The 20,405-nt window shown below is 46.1% G+C and overlaps 1 protein-coding gene across 4 annotated transcripts in view; it reads right to left on the bottom strand.

Moving 5' to 3' along the window:
• The window catches only part of TTYH3 (tweety family member 3), a 70,163-nt gene that overhangs the window by 31,899 nt on the left and 17,859 nt on the right, over positions 1-20,405 (bottom strand). For all 4 annotated transcript variants that reach the window (XR_003077701.3, XM_015294355.4, XM_015294354.4 and 1 more), the window contains exon 2: positions 4,761-4,930. Coding sequence is in view for 3 of the 4 variants with exons in the window: in XM_015294355.4 (XP_015149841.1) it covers positions 4,761-4,930 (170 nt within the window). In the remaining variant the exon portion in view is untranslated. The remainder of the gene's footprint in view (positions 1-4,760; positions 4,931-20,405) is intronic.

Raw genomic sequence — 20,405 nt, forward strand, 5'->3', positions numbered from 1 at the left:
ACATATGTGCTAGGCATGCAGTGCTCCCCATCACAGGAACTGACTAGAGACTCTGCCAAAGCAAAGGCAGCACTGCCCAGCAGCCATCCTTGCAGGCTTTCTGCCCAGCCCTGCATTACCAACTTCAGCTGCCCACAGCCAGCTAGGCACAGGCATGACTCCTATGAGACAACGCTGCAGCAACAGGAACTGGGGATAAAAGGCATTTAATTCAAATAACAAATTCCTCTGGACATGCATGCCATACATTCACTCACTAGAGTCTACATGCAAGATTAATTACCACATAACTGCCCAGCAAAAGCCAGCTCTGCACTCACTCTGTCTAGGAAAAGCCAGGCAGTGGGGGAACTGTTGATATTTAGCTTTCTATACGCATTTGGCCTCAGCTACATCCAACAGTTGTTTCAAATCCCTGCCTACACACACAGGTAAAAGTTGCTATTGTTTAAAGCAGATTTAAAGATTTGCACTCGTTTTTAACTACATTTTTATTAGATTAAAAAGAAACAGGGGCTCTCTTTCATCGGAGCTCAGCCTTTTAAAGTAAAAATAGATATACTTATTGTGAACCAACAGCATAAGCCTTTGAGGCCAAGAGATCACATGGCTGCGTGCACAAACCCTGGAAGGTTCTGCAATCTCAGCTATAGCAGATACCTCTCACAGTACATGACAAAATCATTGTCCAATGGGGAAGCCTACATTTCTGTCATGCAGCATGGATACAAGACCAGCAATCCTGAATGACAAAGCTTTTCTTCCACCCTAGCACCCTCTGGAAGATATGACTCCAACACATTTTCAACACTTGTATAAGAAAGCCATCTCTGCTTCTGCTATTCTTGTTTCTGCTGCACTCCTCTCCCCAACACACACACACACACACACACCTCACCTCCCAATTTCTCACCATCCCATCCCCAGTTCTTCCTCCCAGACCCACTTGTGTCAGTCCCCTGCCTCTCTCTGCCTTCCTTCTCAATAGTGTCTTTTAAATAAGAATCTGAAAACCCATCCACCAAGCTTTTATGGGTCATTTAAGAAATCTCTCCTGCTGCTTGGTTTAGCATCTAAAAAGCCACTTGGCTGCTCATTTCCCTAAGTTTTAGGAAACCTGTACACATTAACATGAGAAAACTGGGCATTTCTGAGACTAACACTCTCATTCCTATTGCCCACACACCATAATAGTTCTTTAAAGAGTTAAGTGATGAGAGACAGAACAGCAGCAGGCTGTGACTTCTACATATTCATACAGAGACAACAGTATGATTTCAATTACTGCATGTTGCATACATACACTTCAGTGCTGCTTTACAGCAAGGCCCAAGAAATTCAAGTCTGGAGGAAAAAAAACCACTTATTTCCCTCTCTTTTCCTGAAAAGCTCACAGCTGAATTTCCCTGAGGACGCAGCCTTCCTATTATTTGCATGCAAGAGTTGTGTGAGCTTAGGACACGCCATGATAAAGAGACAAGAAAAAGAAATCAACTGCAATTCCAAATTACTTTGCAATGTCACCCACAAAAAAAAAAAGTTTTATGGATTACATGAGGTATATGTGAACAGCAGAGCATTAATCTGACATGGAGAACATATTCATGCCTGCTGCTGTAGAGATCTTCCAGTCGTAACACTCGCTACACACAGTGAAAACCTCTGTGGATGTTCAATCACCAGCCTGAAAAGATGAGCACTAGCCATTCACATCACATCTTTAGAAATGAATAATCTAACTACACCAAGTCATCTTTAATTACAGGAACTTCATAAGGAGAGCCCTTTTTAGACTTTATGTTCTCAGGAGGAATGTTAATTTGTCTGTCTAATTACCACCTTGCACTTCAGCACCAAGGGAAAGTGCTATTACTGGCACTTGAGAAAGCAAGATTTCACCACCTATTTGTACCCATTTCTTTTAGGTATTCTCTCCAGGAAGCTTCCTACCTGCCTTCAGAGCAGAGCTTCCTTCTGGGAGCATTACTGTGACCTGCAGGTACTTGAGGATGAGATGATTTATATGAGATGACAACTCCCAGTACACAGAAACTGATGGAAATTACTAAGGACCAGAAATGAACTCAGTTCTCAAGGAATAATCTAGGCAAATCCTTCCTGCAGCTCTGTGGCTCAAGCAATTGTGAAGACTCACTGGGGAGACAGTTTGCTGGAGAACTCCAGTTAACCAGTTCTGCCTTCCTGCTGGCTCAGCACTCCCCCCTTTGCTCAGAAGGAAATACAGTCATTAGGAAATGGTGATGCACAGTGACGCAGTACTCAGTAAGATTCACAAACAGCCCTCAGGGATCATCCACCACCTAGGATAAGCATGTATTAGGCATGGCTGGGCTCAAATAGTTAAGTAGTTTTCAGCTAGGAAGCCAACAGTCCACTCTATGAAACTTGGACAGACCAGACCAGCACGTCTGGATCCTCTCGTTGCTTCAGCATCCAAGCTACCTTTGTTCACTTGCAAACGGCCATGCAAGCTGCCTCTCAGGTCAGCCTGCTGCCACAGGCAGGCGTTCAGAAGAGCCTTATTCCCACTCACTGGAACGTCACAGCGTCTGCTGGTCAGGCAGTTCTGCTGTGTGTCATGCACAGCCAGGATACGATACATCCAGTTGACTAATCTTTAACTCTTGGTATTTAACTGGGACTTCCCACTAGCACAGAATAAATTGCATGCTTGTTGGGAGCTGTATTTGCATTCCCAGACAGACACTGAGTGCAGACAGCCAGAAGTCATCAGTTCAAGAGCACTGTCATGTCCAGCTGCTGGGAGAGGGGCAGAACACAGAGCTCAGTCCCACAGGAAGGCTGCAGCACTCAGACAGCACCTTCAGCTCCCATGGATGGTATCACTCTGCTACCACAAAACAAACCAATGTCAGTGGGGAACCTCTAAAAAAACAAAATGGGTCAAAACAAGTATCCATGCAATATCACCACAGATTCCAGTAGAATCTTAATTTTTAGGATACGCCTGGATTTAATACTTGCTAAAACAAATGGCACACCGAGGATGTAAACCAAACGGTTAGATTTAGAGCAAGCCTAAAATGTGTTCCAGCTTGCGGCCGTGACTGGGAATTGCATCAGTCTCACCAGAATTTCAATGCTGACCTTCCAACTTTAAATTGTCTCACACACACTTTGGGAGATATGCAGAATTCCTCCTTTTCAACCTTGCCTACAATTAAAAACAAACAGAACTACCATACTGCAGCAGCTGTCTTGGACATGAATGCTGCATAACAATAGCTAACAAGTGCCTGTAGCAGCAACACAACTATAAATAGCATCAGTTAGAGCTTCTGTACGAAGGGTTAGGACCACAGAGCTTTCAGTGGATTGGAAAGGATGCAGTTGAAGCTCTTGAGATCACTAAAAATAAAGGTGACTGAAGTTGAGATTTCTTGTTTATGACTTGTTCTCTAGTTTGTCTTTCTATTCCAGGCACTTACTTGCAGTCAGCAAAGCATGGGAGAAAGAGCTCCGTGCAAAGGCAGCATTATTTGCTAATGCACAAGCTCTCCAAATCACTGAGCCTTGGACTTCATAGGCAAATCTATCCTCAGCTTGCTAAACTCACAACATAGCGATATCTGCGCTGTGGTGTTTGTTCCAGTACTACAGGGGTTTTCAAGTCTCTCAAATTTACCTTGAAAGAGTAAATAGGTAAGTCTATTAATAGCCCTTGAAGAGCTAAGCATGGCCTTCAAGGAACATGCTTGCTTCCGTAAAGGTGGTGGATCTAAAACACGATCTATTAGCGATTACAGTGAGCCAGGAGATGACAAAATGCAAGCTTGTCAGTGTTATCTCCTTTATGAATAGGGGACAGCTCTCAAACCCTCAAAGGGGAAACTCAGACCACCTGAAACCTTGGGTAAGAGCAGCTGATGCTTGGAATCAGCAAAACCCCCCTCACCCCCAAAACCTCAGCACTCAGTGCATCTGTCCATGGATCCCAGAGAACTCATCCTACCCAAGTCCAAACAAATTAAATCCAAAGTTCTTTCCTGAAATCTGCATGCATGCTCCTGCTTTCAGATGTCCCCTCATTGTCTTTCTAGGAAATGGGAACTACGCCTTCGTTGACCAAAAACCAGAGTGTAAAACAAACTAATTTTAATGCCTTTAATGCTCCCCTAACTTCTTAACTCTCTTGTTTTCAGCAACTTTCTTTTCACCTCACCTCCAAAAGTTTCCATTGTTCAGCAATAACATGAAGCACTGCTGACATTGGCATCATCACCAACAACCATTGCACACTGGTATAGATGAAATGCAGCAGTGCCTTACACAAGCTCCATCTGCATGCCCAAATCCAGTCAAAAACCAATACCTCCAGACCCAAAAGAATGATCTGAGCCTCTTCCTTCATAATCCACTTTCCCCACAGTCGTTCTTTGTGGACACCAGGAAATCCCCACCTAGACCTGACAATTCCTTGAACTCTGGACCCATTCTACTTAAGCATTAAGCCCCCAAGGAGATAGTGCCTTTGATTTACCACTTGCACAGTATCAAAGAGCAGGCCATTAGCTATTCCTTTTCACATTGCTGAAATCATTAGGCACTTTGGCAAGTGGTAGAGTGGAAGAAAATACATTACATTAAAACACACAAATACACAGTGGAAATAGAGACGACTGCCAACAATTACTAACTACAGGCAAGCACACCACATACGAAAACAGCACACAGGATGTCTTGCACCATGGAATAGGAGCATCCCCGCCCAGCCTTACCTGCACACCAGGGTGGCGATGATGACACACCATGCTGTACAGCAGCAGTCAGCATTCAAGTGTTCTTCGCTCTTTCGGTGGCGGCAGCAGAGCCAGAAGGAGTAGAACAAGAGGAAGAGCAGGTCCAGAGCCAGGCAGGAGAGCGCCACGCCACCCAGCAGCAGCAGGGCCTGTAGGAAACAAAACCCATCGTCATCCACGGCCACCTTGTGCCCTCAGTGCAGGCTGCAAGCAGAGCCCAGAGGCCTCAGCAGTAATGCAGTGCTGAAGGCGAGCTCTGGAAACCAGTTGTTGGGTAGGGGGTTTTGCTTTGTTTTCAGAAGCCATGAACAGGAGACTCGCAGCCTCACTTTCTCCTCCTGCCTCTACTCAGTGACACCACGTCCTGCCTCTGAACCACAAGGAGCTGAGCCATTTTGTCCACCCTGGTCTGCAAACAGTCGAAGTCAATCAGGGAGGGTTCCTCTTTGCTCCAGATCATAGGTCAGCAGATTTAGAGAGAGGAAAAAAAAATAAATAAACAGTTCAGCCAGCTGCCTCTATCTGTACAGTCCTTTAATCCTCATGAATAAACATGCAGGGTTCGTCATTAGAAATCCAAGTGCATGAGTAGGTTTGAAAGGGGGTGGAATTTATTATACATGAGATTGAATTAAAAAGAAAAAAAGAATGCCCATGCAACTCTTCTATTCTAGGTAGGCCTAGAATAAGTGCTAAACCCTCCACATACCATCTATCCACTTACAAATATACAGCAAAACCAATGCAGGTGCTACAGACACAGTAGTCACAAGCTGAGGTATTGTCACACCTATTTCTAATCAGATATTCCCTGGGAGGAAAGGAAAGCCTGAAGTGGTTAACTCCATTCCAATTGTTTTGCATTCAGAAAATCCTGGCCCAAATGCCAAAATGCAAAACCGCTTTGTTGAATAAAGAGTGGAATCACCTCTAACACCAAATCCAGCCACCCTGTCTCACGTGAATGAATGAAATTAATGGATGTTGTTTCATTTAGAAGAGTTTGAGGCTACACCCCTGGGTAGTAGTGACAAATGCCAACATACCCTAAGCGGCCTAGGTGTCGTTAAAGGCCCTAAGTTTCTATCACTGCCACAGTTGCCACAAGATCCTCAGCAAAGTTTGTGAACACTTCTAAGCCAGACTGGTAACAAGTTCTTCTTCAAAAGTTTTTCTTTCCATTCCCTTCCCCCCCAGCTTGCTCTGTAGGTACTCCCGGCTAAGATATTATCTTGGCAAGCTACTCAACACTGGAACATACTTCCCAGCCAAGCCAACATCAGTGTTTACAGTCTGTAGCGCCCATCAACCATTCATAATGAGATTCATACTCATTAGGGCCGCCTGCTGCATCACAGATATTCCACGTTGTACCGCACTGCTCGCCTTCACAGCCTGAAGGAACCAACCCAAAGCTCAGCAGCCATGCCAGGGATGCAGAGCGCCTACAGGTGCAGTTTTCCCAAACTAAACAGCTGAAATTCCGTCCCCCTATAGAAACTGAACCCTGGGATTTTTGAGAGAGAGAGAAGTGGGGTGGAAGGGAAAAAGCACAATCCCCCTTTCCCATGATTACGCCAGATGGTGTGCGCTGTTCGAGTTCCTGAGCAGAGAGAGGCCTCCGAGAGGGAAGCTGCCTTCAGAGACCCAATGTTCTCCCACTTCTGAAGGCCTGCCATGCACAAGCACTCAATACTAAATTAACCAACACATTCGGCGTACCAAAGCTCCTCGGGGACGCTGGTTATTTTTTAAACACTTCAGGCTGCTGTAACGCCAAGCTTTCCTGCACTGCATGCCTGCACTTCTTCGCTCACACCCTCAGCCCTCCCGCACGCACCAGCAGGCACTGCTGCTGGAAAGCAGAGCACACCAAAATGCTTCTCCCACAGACTCGTTATCAGCAAAAAAAAAAAGTCACTGCAGCGCCAGATGTGGAGGAACAGATCACATCAAATGGGGAAAAAAAGAAAAGAAAAAGGAAAAAAAAAAAAGCCTCCTAAAAAGATCGCTGTGCACCAACCAACCTGAAGCCCTCACTTTGAAGGGACACTTTAACACATGCTGAATGTAAGCATTTAGCCAAAAGGACTTGGCTGGCCAGTGCACCAAGATCTGTGTTTCATTTTCCAGAGAATATTTGTTTTCCATTAATGGACATGTGCCATGACAACAAGTGAAATCATCCAGCAGAGCAGTTATTAATCTTTCTGACTGATGAGTCAGTCTAGGACCCAGAGACTGGCTGGCAGTGAAAGCCTGGTTGCAACCGCAGATATGCCTGTGCCTGCTTCTCAGGATTAAATAACAGTATTTAAAAAGGGAGGTTGAGGTTGGATAAGCCCTCAGACATTTTATCCTGCAACACTAAATCTGGGACTCGGTTATCCAAGGCCACATTATCCCGAGTAAATGTAAAGTTATGCACTGGGCCTTTTGCCACAAAAGAGCGTCAATTTGTCTTTGAACATTTGCTGAACTATCAGAACCTTTATCGCAAATGATGCATGAACTGCCCTTACAGGAAAACGGAGACAACTTGGAGGAGCAACATTTTACCACTGTGCTGACACTAATGGCAGAAGTGGAGACAGAGCAGTCCCTGAAAATGAGCGTAAATCCAAGTGGTATCAGCCAGGCTGGCAGGAGACGAAGCTACGGTGTTCAGAAGCTCTTTCAAAATAAAAGCTAACAGTGTTACACAGGGAAGTAACCGAGAGCAGCACTGCTAGCTTGGAAAGGCACCGTGAAACCTGAACACTCTTGGTCTTGTGTAGGAACGTGCTCAACGGCCTCCTGCAGCGCTAACAGCCTTCCTCAGCTCCGACTGGCTGCTAGGGTTCATGGCATTCACCCTCTCAATGGGAATAAGAAGCCAAAAGGGGCAGAAAACGTCTAGGTTCCCTTGCAGAGAGAGGCACCATCACAGTAGGAAATACAGGGCACGGCAAGAAGCTCCCCCCACAGAAACACCCCCGTGCTGGTTAGCTCCATTGAGCCGGGAGCTTGCACGTTGCTCTAGGGTACCTTTAGGTGCTGATACTGCACCCAAGGACATATATGCTGATTTGCCTTAAGTGCAGCACAATTCACAGCCTCCAGGACCACAGCCTCTGCTACTGCAGACAGATTCAACCAACATGCAGCCCTGTCTACTGGATGATAAATGCCCACACAGAACAGCTGTTTGCAGCTCTCTCCAACCACAAGTTCCCAACTGTGATCTACATCATTACATACACGAATGTCTCGCTCATCTCTGTGGTCCTGGAAGGCTAATTTCTGCTGCTGAAATTGCACTTAAGGGACGGATACTCCATTCCATCCTCCCCAGCAGGAAGTGGCCTCACGTAAGAAACTGCCATCACAAATGCAGTCAAGAAAGGGAGTATCAATCGACACAACAAAAAGGGGCTATACGAGGTATGTTTCAGTACATTTCTTCATAGAGGGAAGCCCAAAATAAAGATGAAGCACTGTAAATCAGGAGGTAGATGTTGGACTGCACTCACAGAAGTGTGAAGATCTAACACTGCCAGAACAGCTGATGGTTCATCACCTGACTACAGAGGAGTGATGGCTGAGGGAGTCCTCCCACCTCCACCCCTCTCTGCCACAAAGGTTACTTGGCACAATAAATCCTGGCACCAGCACAGGGTTAGAAAGTCAATCCTGAATAAGCACATGGATTATTTTGAATCAGTGTGTGTTAACTGAAGTTTTACCCATTCCAACCTATCCAGCTTCCAATAACCGCATTTTCTTGACTTGAACTATATTAGCAGCAGCATGGCATAGTGAACAACTATTCACATGGAGTAGGTGATAGTTATTTCTGGATAGCATAAAGTCCACTAAAACCTCAAAAAGAAACTTGAGACCAAAGCTGAAAGCCCTCAGGTGGTTTCCGAAAATCATGTCGTTTTGCTTTTAATCTTCCATCAATACTTTCAAAATTATTTCCCCTTAAACTTTGCAATTCCAACCCACAGGACAAAATATAAAATCCAACAGCTATAGCTTTTGAGCATCTCAACAACAGGGCTGTATTAATCATTGCCAGATTGAAAACTGTTTTACAGTTCTACCTTCAAGTTAGCATTTGCCAAAAGAAAGCTTTCCACTCAATCTGCAATGAATGTTCCTTCTGGATTTCCATGCAGTGACTTAAGATTGTGATAATAAAACAGACAGGGGAGGTTAAAGGAGTGTGGGAAGAGAAAAACGTTCACCCAGAAGAACAAATGAAGCAAACTGGGCTGCTGCCAAAGCAGCACTCATCTCTATTTATTCCATGAAGGACGGAAGTCTTCTTAGCAAGAAAAGAAACTTCTGTGGGATAGCATCATGCCCACCCTCCTTCCTACACCTCTTTTGCAGACCTTAGAGCATCTGAGGAGCTTACGCGCCCACAGATAAGTAATTGTGTCCTACTGCACCAATCTCTGTGTAATGCTGGCAATGGGAGCAACACATTTTGACCCCTCGCGAGCTTGTTCTGAACGTGCTGCTGTGAGTTCAAAGACTTGACTTTCATTTCATCTCCCTTCTGATGGAAAGTGTTGTGTGTGGCGTTCATTGAGGTGCTTCACTGTCTCGGGATGTCATTCATCCCACTGCCTCTAGAGAAGGGGGAACACAGCCAACCATGCATAGGCGAAACTAATTGGGAAGGGGGGGCAGGGGAGGATGACACGGAAGCCACTACTGATCTCAGCACTAAACCATCCCTATCTCCTCTGCCTGGGGAACAGGCCTTCCCAGGCCAATTACTGTATTCAACACAGTGGAGAGCCAGGCTGGGCAGGAAATGTGCTGTGGAAGAGCCTTTTCCCACGGTACTGGGACGTATTCTCCCTCATTAGGGATCCCTCGGCAGAGAGGAAGAGCACCATGGAAACAGAGGCCAGGTTCTACTCTCTTATCTCCTTATACAGACATCTCCTAGGGAAAGCATGCTGTACAGAACCTCAGTATGTTATGGATAGATGTATTAACAGCAAGTCCACGCTGGAGTAGCAATATAGGCCAACACTTCGCCTTTGGCTTTTTTGGCTACTGGCTTTCCTTTCTGGGGAAAAAAAGGAAAATGCCAAGGATTGTGTCATGCTTCTTTATTTTTATTTTTTAAATCACCTGAGGACAAAACACCAGGCTAACACAGATCCGCAGCTGAGACATCTAACATGACTAGATAGCTCAAGTCTATTCAACCAGGCTGGGTAAATACATGGGCTGGCTTCCTCTGTCCTGAGAAACAACCTACACAGGTGAGGGCATTCTGGAGTTAATTGGAATTAGAGCTGTGAACTAAAGCCACTTTAATTACAAATGAGCGTTCACACAGGGATTTACTGTAGTTTAACTAGAATGGCCTTAATTCAATGCAGTTTAATTCACTTTAGTGCATTTAAAGTGGTTTAACTAATCTGCTTTGAATTTATTCCTCCAGTTAATTCAGATTAAATTCTCAAGTGCTCTTGTACAGGCAACGACTGAGAACAAGGCTAGGTTGATTAAAAATTTATCACCATTTCCTCCATACTAACATTCTGACCTCTTACTTCATAATTAAAGACTTTCCATGCTGCCTTTATATTTGGTCCAACTCACAGAAGCCAGCAATGCTGAGGCCGAAAAGGCACAGCCTTTCAGATACGCTGTTTGTTGCAATAACCAACATGCACTGCAGTCTGTACCAGAGTTTGGTTGAGAGCTGTGGTTGAACAGTTTATAGTGCAGGTATATCTGGACACCTCAGCTTCCATAGGTCGCATGGTGGCAGGTGCTTGAATTCAGCACAGCATCTCAGGTCACAAACCAAAGAGAGATGCAGAGCACAAAGTAGAAAGGATTTGCTTAACAATTGGGTTGGATTTTTTTTCCTGCCCACGAACGCAGCTCTAAGCCACACTAATCAGCAGTGAACGCTGGCATTCTAGTGGGTTGAAGTCAAATAACAATCCTTTTATTCCCTTAGCTGTTACCAACTCAGCAATCTCCATCTTACACAGCAAGGAACCATTCCCAGAGGTAAGGGGGTCCTCCAAACTGGATGTTCTTATCCCTAGTTTCTCCATAATGCTGGCTGAAAGCCTCTCTGCGCTACAGTGATGAAAAGAATGAGACACTCTCACCAAATTCAGTTTCCACTGACAGGTCCCCACAGACTAAATCTTTATTAAATGAGGCTTAGCTCAGAACTGGCAGCTTGTCAAATGAGCATTCTCGCTGAAAAGGCGGATTTCCTTCCTGGGGATTCTGCAGATTGCCTTGCAGGGCTCTAAAAAAAGGCATGGATGCATTGGTGTTCAATGCAAGTCTTTGCCCCAAATCCCAGACCAGAAAAATGTGTAAGGAACCCCCTTGAGAACTTCAGCTTTAGAAGTTTACTTTTTCCTATCATTCCCAGCTGGATGGAGTTAAGCCTATTAGCTTTGTTTAAAGACAAAGATCAAATAAATACTGGGAACGTAAAGGTGAAGGGCTCCAGGGGGAGCACTGGAAGAGTCCAATGGGTCCCTCCTGCACAGGTGATGCACACACTTGTCCAGCTCACCCATGCCAGACCTGCACAATTCCACCACCGTTCCTTTCCCACATGGGATGAGCTCACACCATCCTGCCCAACAGTGGTCCCTACACTCGGTCTTTTAAAAGCAACTTCATTTCCTTGCTTAGAAAGCTGTATCATCCATTAAAGTCTTAAAATCCAATCTCCTCACAAGGTAATTTTCCAGTAAAGTGGATAATGGAAAGAAACTCTGTGCTATAAAGGCAGCATGAATTTAATGCTCCTCAAACTCAGGGATAAGCAAGTATTGCCTGCGTTACCTGGCTCAAGCCCAAGCGCTGTATAAATTCCCATGCCAAGACAATTCCCCATCCCCAGCCCTGCTGCGGGAGCTGGGCTCCACTCTCTCTAGCCTGGAACTCCCCGAAGGCGAGATGCAGCACTGCCAAGCTGCCTGCTGCACGCAGCCACGGGCTGGGGTTTGCCTGCACAGCTCAGCACGTGACCTTAGCAGCACTGGTATATTTTAAAAAAGGCAGGAAATGCTTAGGCCTGAAGCCCAGTGACTTAATCCAATTTCCCTCCTTTTTCCCTTCCCCCTTCTACAACGTGGGCTCTCAGACAATGCATTTCATTTAGAGGGGAAAAATCTCATACGTGCCTATCCTTGCTTATTATCAAGCCAAGCGTTTGGACACCACGTTTGCTACCTATCTATGCTGACCACACATAGACAACACCAGTCTCAAGGATTTTCTTTCATACCCCCTATCTGTAAGGCTTTTGTGTTCTATTGCAGGCTACCAGCTCTCTTTAGCTGTTGCTATTTCTTATGAGACATAGTTTGAAACACAAGCATTCATACAGCTCCTGTGAATCGTAAGAGCTCTGCCTACATTTTGGTAAAGACAGTCACATGCACCCCCTTCCCTACCCTGCTCCTCTTCAGGACCCAAAGCCTGTTCTTTCCAGGATAGAATAGGGAATGACACAGCGCTGGGTTAAATTAAAAGCCACATCTAGGATCACAGCAGTACTACTTGGCCTGCTTAATCCTTAATGCTTAATAAAAGCTAAGCAAATCAGAGAGCATCAGCCACTAGGGTTCAAACTCCCAGCTCTCAGCTCAGGCTTCCCCAGCAGGAGCAGCCCAGCACCTAGTACACCATACCCCACAGCAGCCAGACACCAACCAGCTCTGAGAAAGGCTTACACACACCTTTGCTGTTTGGAAGTGGAAATGCAAAGTGCTGGGGAAGGACAGTGGAAAAAAAGAGCCACTCCTAAGCAGAACAGAAGGCAAAAAACTTATCCCAGCTATGGAAACTTCATCCAATGGAACACCCACCTATCAACAGGATAAGTTCATCCCATCATCAGGGACAGTTTCCACACGTGTGACAGCTGTAGATAACATGGTTGCTTCCATCATCGTTCCATATTATTTTTGACTTACTGGATTGCCTTCAGTGGTTCAATATCACATCACACACACCAGTTAAGCTTTTGGAAAAACATGAACAAATAGCATATGCATCCAGATGCATACAGAGCACACACAGACATACAGCATAAGCATTCCTCCTTTCACACAGTGCTGGCATCTTCTCCATGCATCTCGTGATTTGCAAACATATCCAAGGAGGGAAAAACAGACCAAGTGTGGCCACTTCCTAACTTACCCCAAGAGTTCAAATAAGAATACCGACTTTCCAAATTTACAGTTTGTTTTTTTTTTGTTTGTTTGTTTGTTTTTTTTAAACAATGGCACTTGGACTGAAGCAATTATGGAAAGTCAGGCAGTTGCCTTCCACACTTTTCCACTGTTGGACCCTGCAGAGCATCCCACCCCCTTAGGGACATCACTTGCAGCCTTCCATCTCCAAATAATTGTGGTGGGGCTGGAACCAGGATTCCACAGAGCCCACTAATGGGACACAAACAGGTAAGGAAGCTCACTCACTACGGGCAGAAGTGATGCTGTAGGGGCAAAAGCAAAGCAGCAGCACTACCTTTGTTCTAAAGTAATGTGTTTAAATAGCGTATTCCAGCATCTAACCAGATGAGCTCATTTTTAAGGAGACTGTCCAGGGCAGAGCAGTGGTTTTGTGGCAAGGCTCAGAACTGATCTGCAAAGAACACTAAGCACTTTTTAATTGGAAGCAATGAATTTGTACTCCTTGCAATCAGAGGGATTGGAGAAGCGTTCCAACTGTACCGCAGGAACACAAGAAGTCCATAGAAACCCAAGGGAGATGAAAATATTTAAGACAAACATAGATAACATGATCACTGCTGTGCCAGTGGGGTAGCATTCCTGAATCATTTGCAGAATGATATCTTGCCCAGAAAATTGTGCATGGCAGCACCTCTGCAGGCACCATTTTAATCCCATTTATATTTTAGGGTTTTTATGTTTGTTTTTTTTTTTTGCCATACATTCACTGCTGCACACAATAAACTCACCCATATCAACATTTCCACTGTCCTAAACATTTCAATGCAGACCCAACCCATCGTGCTGTTGCTAGCTGTCCTTATGACATAATTCCTATGTGAAGCCAGCTTTAAGGCAGCACGTTGGCCATGAGGAGGAGCCATGAAGGGTTGGACACGGCAGTCTCCCACCGGGCTGGCAATTTCCTCTACGAGTTGGGAGGGACGCAGACCTCCAACCCACCTATGGGCTGCAGACCTGAGCTGACCTGCCTGCACAAACAGCACCAACCTGCAGCAGACTGGCAGTGATTAATGGCTGCACTTCTCACCCTAAATTCACTCCAGAACTTCCTCTCTGATGACTACAGCACTGGGGTTAGAAGGAAAAAATACAAAGGAAATCTCTTCCCCCAGCATAAGCAGTGTATTTCCCTCCCCAAAGAGAAACTCAATTCATGTGCAGGAAGCATTTTCACGCTGCGTCTTCCTTGGTTTTGTTTGTGTTATTTTTGTTTTGTTTTGTTTTCCCCCTTTTATTAAAGGAGGAAAAAAAAGCTCTCAAAAAACCCCTCCAGGACAAAGACAACCAATATTCACCATTGGGAACCTTCAAACCCAGAAACAAAAAATACCATAGAGAGACCTAAGAGAGGAAGCAGATCAAAAGATCTCCACGCCAGCCAAGACCCACCGCAGTCACAGCTGGAGCCTTTGCTCCTGCCCCACTGACACAGCCAGCAGCCCCATTAACCACTTCTCCGCAGCCCGTGCATGGGAAGCACAGAGCAAAGAAAGGCCTCATGCAGGCTCCTCGCCAGCACTGAGAAGGGATGAGGGCCTCTGGTAGCTGTGCTGAAGAGAAAAGCTATTTGAGCATTGATGCTTTCTTTACAGCTTTTGCCGTGAAGTGCTGTGGAGCTGCAGATGGTCCACACAGCAACCGGGTGCAGGACGATGCTGCTGCCTCGAGAGCAGCATTCTGGCAAGTGGTCTGCACGTCCAGCTCTGCCACACCACTGCCCCACTGTTGTGCTACGAACAGCGGTCCACGTGCTGCTTCAATTCATACCCCACACACCGTTCCTGAGAACAGGACAAGAGTAAGCGTGCATACAGGTTGAAAAGCCATGCAGTTACAGGTGAAATCCGGTGCCACCGAATGAATTGCAGAGGGCATCCCACTTGGCAGCTTCAGATCTCAGCACCTCTTCACTGTTTCTCCATTTTCCAGTGGCATCTGGGAGGAGGGGGGAAATGGTTCCCTCTCAGCTCAGCAAAGCCAGGCTTCTATCACATACTTAGGGACAAGCGTGCCTCACTTAACTTCCTTCCTTCACCACCAAGTCCTGGGAAATGTAAGGATGGTCAAATACATTGCTGCACCAGCAGCTACAGCAGTTAGCAGAGTGCGTATTTGTACCACTTCATCCTACAGGATTTCTTGTTAGCTGCCTTCCCCGACAGATGCATCATTGACAGTAGAAATCAAAGTGCTCTGAAGGTAAACTAATACGCTCTCCTCCAGAGATCCTCCCATCCTGCTCACAGATAGTATTGCTCCCAGACCTCAAGTCCTGCAGCACAGGCATTCATTCATTCTTCTCAACTGCATTTTGAGATTGATTTTACAGGAGAGTTCCCAGAGCTCTTATGGAGGTTCTGCCCACGCTGATGTCATGGTTATATTTAAAGAAGGGATCCCACTAAAGTGGTTTATAACATGCTCTGGCAGGACAGTGTAGACAGAACTAAATCCTATTAAGCTACTTAGGTTGCTTTCCCCTCCTAAAGTCATTTGTCAGATGCTGGCCCTGCACACAGCAGCCTACCAGCCTCAGACCAGCTTACCAAGAGCTGAAAACACCGAACCAAAGCAGCAAATCCAGACACCACACTAACAAGAAACTGGGGCAGTGCGCTGCTCCAGTAACCTCCTGGGATCCCAGAAGGTGGAGGAAGCTGCTCGTTAGCTTCTCGTTGCAGTTTGGGATCCACTCGCACACCACTGGACTTCATTAGTTAAACTAAAAATGACTTTACACAGTTGGCATGAGTCAATACATTTTTGAAAGAGTTGTATAGAGAGTACCTGAATGGAAGGCATACCTGATAAACAGAGATCACACTAATGGGGAGCGGGGGATAACTGGGAGATGAAGCACCACTCAGCATTAACTCGGCACCCCAGGGAAAAGGGGAAAGCAGCGTTCAGAGCTGCCTGGTCTGCTTTCCCAGTAACTTGAATACAGGCGCCACTGAGTCCTAAAAGATTAATTCCCATAAATGTTAAATGCACATATTGAAGGCTCCAGTTTTATAGCGTTCACTCCACTAGGTCAACACGTCACTGCTACAAAATTGCAGAGAGAAACCTCGATTTCATGGGTCCCATAAAGTAGCAGAGAACAATAGGCTGGAAGAGACCTCTGGAGGTCACTGTAGTCCAACCTGCTGCTCAAAGTAGGGCTAATTTCATTCCTGGATGAAGCTGCTCTGAGCCTTATCCAGGCAAGTTTCAAGTGTCTTGAAGGCTTGGCTTTCCAACCCTTCCCTCAGCCCCTGCTACAGCACCATGGAAAAACTGTTTGTAAGTAACCACAGCCAGGTGTCATTTCCCAATGTAACTCATGGCCAATGCCCCATCATTGAATCCTAGAATGACCTGGGTTGAAAAGGACCACAACGATCATCGAGTTTCAACCCCCTGCTATGTGTGGGGTCACCAACCACCAGCCCAGGCTGCCCAGAGCCACATCCAGCCTGGCCTTGAATGCCTCCAGGGATGGGGCATCCACAGCCTCCTTGGGCAACCTGTTCCAGTGCGTCAACCACTCTCTGAGTGCTTCACCATCTTCCTGCCATGCACCCTGGAGAACAGTTTGACCCTGTCTTCTCCAAGCTCGCCTTCAAGTATGAGAAGGCTGCTGATGGATCCAGCCCTGTGCCATCACCTCCCCTCCAGGCAGAATGGTCCCAAGACCCCCAGCCACCGCAGTGGGCTTCCTCAGCCAGCACCTCTCCTGCACAGGGGCCCCAGATCATCTCGCAGTTATACAGCATGCCTTGCCAAAGGAGAGCATCTGCACACAAAATGGCTGATGACCCCATTTTAGGGCTATTTTCAGCTTGTTTGCCTCCAGCTGCGTGACCTACCCCACCTGACACGGTCACGAAGCACCAGAAGGTGACAGCTCTCCCCCCACACACCGCTGAGCGGAGGCGGTCGCTCCGTGGGTGTGATAAATGCAGTCAGCTCCATCCGAGACCAAACGGGAGACTCAACAGCGTGAATGCTCAAATCAACAACATGAGGCAGCAGAGGGGGATGGAAGGGAGAGGTAGAGGGAAGGAGACAAAGCAGCGGAGGAGTTGCACGCTTCAGAGTGGAAGAAAGGCACCTCAGGAGTTATCTGGCGAGCTGAGTGCACCGATGCTCACGCTCAGCATTGGCTGCTGCCTCCCAGAGCTGCACAGCAATGAGCCCGGGGCTGGGATGCTGCCAGCCCACAGCAGAGCGTGACAGGCACAGGCACCGACTGCCTCAGCGCTGCGGCTCTGCACGCATCGATCGCTGTCCCCAGCAGAGGTCAATCAGGGAGAGACAGCAAAGCAGCAGCACCTCGAGAAGAGAAGGACGAGGTCTGTGCAGGGTAATCACACCACAATAAGGCAATCCTAGGTTCTGCCTCGCTCCATGGCTCAGTGGGAAGACAACTGCAGGCACAGACATGGGGTGAGACGTGCAGTTGTGCTCGTGTCTGGAGGGTTGGAGTGGTGCTGGCACCCAGAAGGTGTTAATTCTCCTCAAAAGCAGCACAAGCATCAGTGCTGTGCTTGTAGGTGTTGCACTCCATTAACTTAAGAAAGCAAAGGAGAAAAAGAGTCACAACAGGAAAGCAAACCAATCTTGGCTTCTCTACAGAAAGGGCTCTGGTACCACAGTCTGAGACCACACTGACATTTACAAAATGAAAGACATTAACCAAAGAAAAAGAAATACAGCACCTTCCCCACACACTTCCCTTCCAGAGAAAAGTACAGAACCGTCTGAAAAATGTCTAGGGACCAAGAGTACAGTTTCATTTGAAAGTCTGTCGCATCTTTTGTTAGCTCCTTTGAGTTGAGTACAACCAAACGAGGTGTGGAGACATTTGATAAGCAGGCAGCTAAATATGAGATTTCTTGGTTATTTAAAGCTTTAGCAAAGAAGGTTCACGGTCATTTACAGGTGCACCGTTCTCAGGCTTGGAAATTGCTGTTATTTCTGCATCAGCTTGCTTTTACTGCCACAGAAAAGAGGTATGAAGCATAGTTTCCATGAGTGGGATCTCCCCACAAAGTGTTGCTTTCTCTCCTTTCTCCAGCAACACTGCTGGCTGTTGGGCAAGAGGAGATGCCCAGAACACAGCGTGGGCAGGTTCTGACAGTGCAGCCCCACAGCTGTAGGCAGCATAGCTACCTCTAAACCTTAACAATGGTCCATCCTGGGTGAGGATGCACATAGCAGGGGGATCGAAACTAGATGATCACTGCGGTCCTTTTCAACCCAGGCCATTCTATGATTCTAAGAGAAGAGGTATTGAGGTTTTCCTCTCATCTTACAAGAGGCTGTAAGATCCTCACATCCTCAAATGGAAGTCTGTCTGACATCCACTTCACACATATTGAGATTGTTATTTAAGTAGGCTATCCAGAGTTGTTATCTATCAAATCTGACCTGCTGGAGCAATGAAGCACAGCAAACACAACTCCACCCTAACAAGCATACCTATTTTTGCTTCTCTGCTTGGTGATCAAAGCTTTTCCCATAGTCCCAGGATCTGTGACCACTTTGATAACAGCCAAGGCAGAAAAAACTTGTTTCAGGACAGACTGAAGCCTGTCCTATGGTAATGCAAACATCACATTCAGGAAACAAGACCCAAACAGCCCATGTGTTTATAAGACTGATGGCATAACAGCAAGAATGCTGAACCTGCAGCTAAAGTCAGGGCAATCTCATAGCCATAAGTGACCTTAGAAGCACTACCTCTGGGATACAAAGAGAGCTCTTCCTCAGAAGTCTGCTCACCTCATTGACAGTCATGGTGCTTTTCATAGTCTTGTCCACAAATTCAATCAAGCTCCAGATACAATCTAATCAGGTTGGACAAGCTGGCTCAGAGGAGCTGTCTTTTCAAGTCCTTTAATAGGAGGTCAGCTCAAAACAAGCTCTAATGTCCCAGGACTCAAGCAGCCGTATTTCATGTCATTCACTGCGGTAGGCACCAAAGACCTTTCAGCTCCCCAGGCTATTTTAATACTCACTCCAGTGGAGCATTTGATCTCCAGACAACTAGACAAGTTGAGTTTAGCCTTCCCTCCTTGTTGGTCACATCCCTAGCAATTGCTCCCAGCACAACAGCTCTCCTTGGTGCAGCACAAAGCTGCTACTCAAGGAATTCCATTCAAGTGATTCCTCATGTTCAAATTTCCCCCTGGAAAGCATAACCATCCCCAAGAACTATTGCTAATCTGAAGTCACTCTCATTCCAAAGTAAGTAAAAAGCACCCACGGACTGTCAACACTCTTTGTGTTTAGGAAGATCTCATCATTCATGTTTAAGACATGTCCTTTAATATGTCCTTAAGGAGAAATTTCCTCCTTCAGAAAAAAAAAGTACTCTCACAATGATTAAATAAGGAAAAAAGTCAATTTGCATTTCATTTGGGGCTAAAGCATTTAGAAACATCAATGTACCTTATGATCTTTAGGATAATGCAACTCTCAAATACTGACACGTATGCTGATACTGTAAGAACAAACCATCCAAGGGGTCTGAGGTCCTAAAGTTAAGTTAAAATTTCATCTATGGAGCCCAGGAATAACAGCATAACTTTTAACTGCCATAGGGCAAACCAGTGTGATTGGGGCTGAAGCATGTCCTTCTGTATATCCCAAGCATTGGCTGTTGTCTGACTTGCATCCACCAACCATACAGAGATCTCCATTCAGACTCAGTCCCGATGCAGATTAAGGCACATCTCACTATGAAAGTGGGGAGGGGGGACGTTTTGTTTCCATATTAAGCTTCGTGTCACAAAATACCGCTTCTTCCCAGTGAGCTTACACAGATAACAAAACAGCAAATGCTCCCTCATGCCAAACTCATAGCATTTCAAAACCAGCTATTCCCAAGCTGCTGAACAGATAAACAGAACTAACAAGCTTCCTGCCAGCAAGCCACTCCCCATCTTCCTCTTGTTCAGCATGTGAAGCTCAGCTCGTTTCCGATGTCAGCCCCAGCAGGAAGAGCTATTTCAGCTAGAGCACAGAAATAAGATGCCCAGAGCCCCTGATATACTGGCTCTGCACTGCATTCAAAAAGCACTTAGAAAAAGGGCTACTGATGAAAGGAAGGGTGCTGTTATCTCCAACACGCCAAACATCTGAAAGGATGTCCCCTCCCAGACACTTCAACGTACAAAGTTCAGTTCCTTTCCTTTTTCTGTTAAGTAAATTCTTCATAAAACAAAATAAACTGTTTTGACTGCACACCCGGCCAGCTCCCAAATAAAATATTCCTGCCCCATCTCCACTCCAGGTTGGTCCCTGATGAGTATCTCCAATACTTCAGGTATCAATATTTCTTTCTGGAAACTGAGCTCTAGGGAGAATGAAGAAGTGAAGA

Source organism: Gallus gallus, chromosome 14 (assembly GCF_016699485.2).
Source record: "Gallus gallus isolate bGalGal1 chromosome 14, bGalGal1.mat.broiler.GRCg7b, whole genome shotgun sequence".
In the NCBI taxonomy this organism is placed as follows: domain Eukaryota; kingdom Metazoa; phylum Chordata; class Aves; order Galliformes; family Phasianidae; genus Gallus; species Gallus gallus.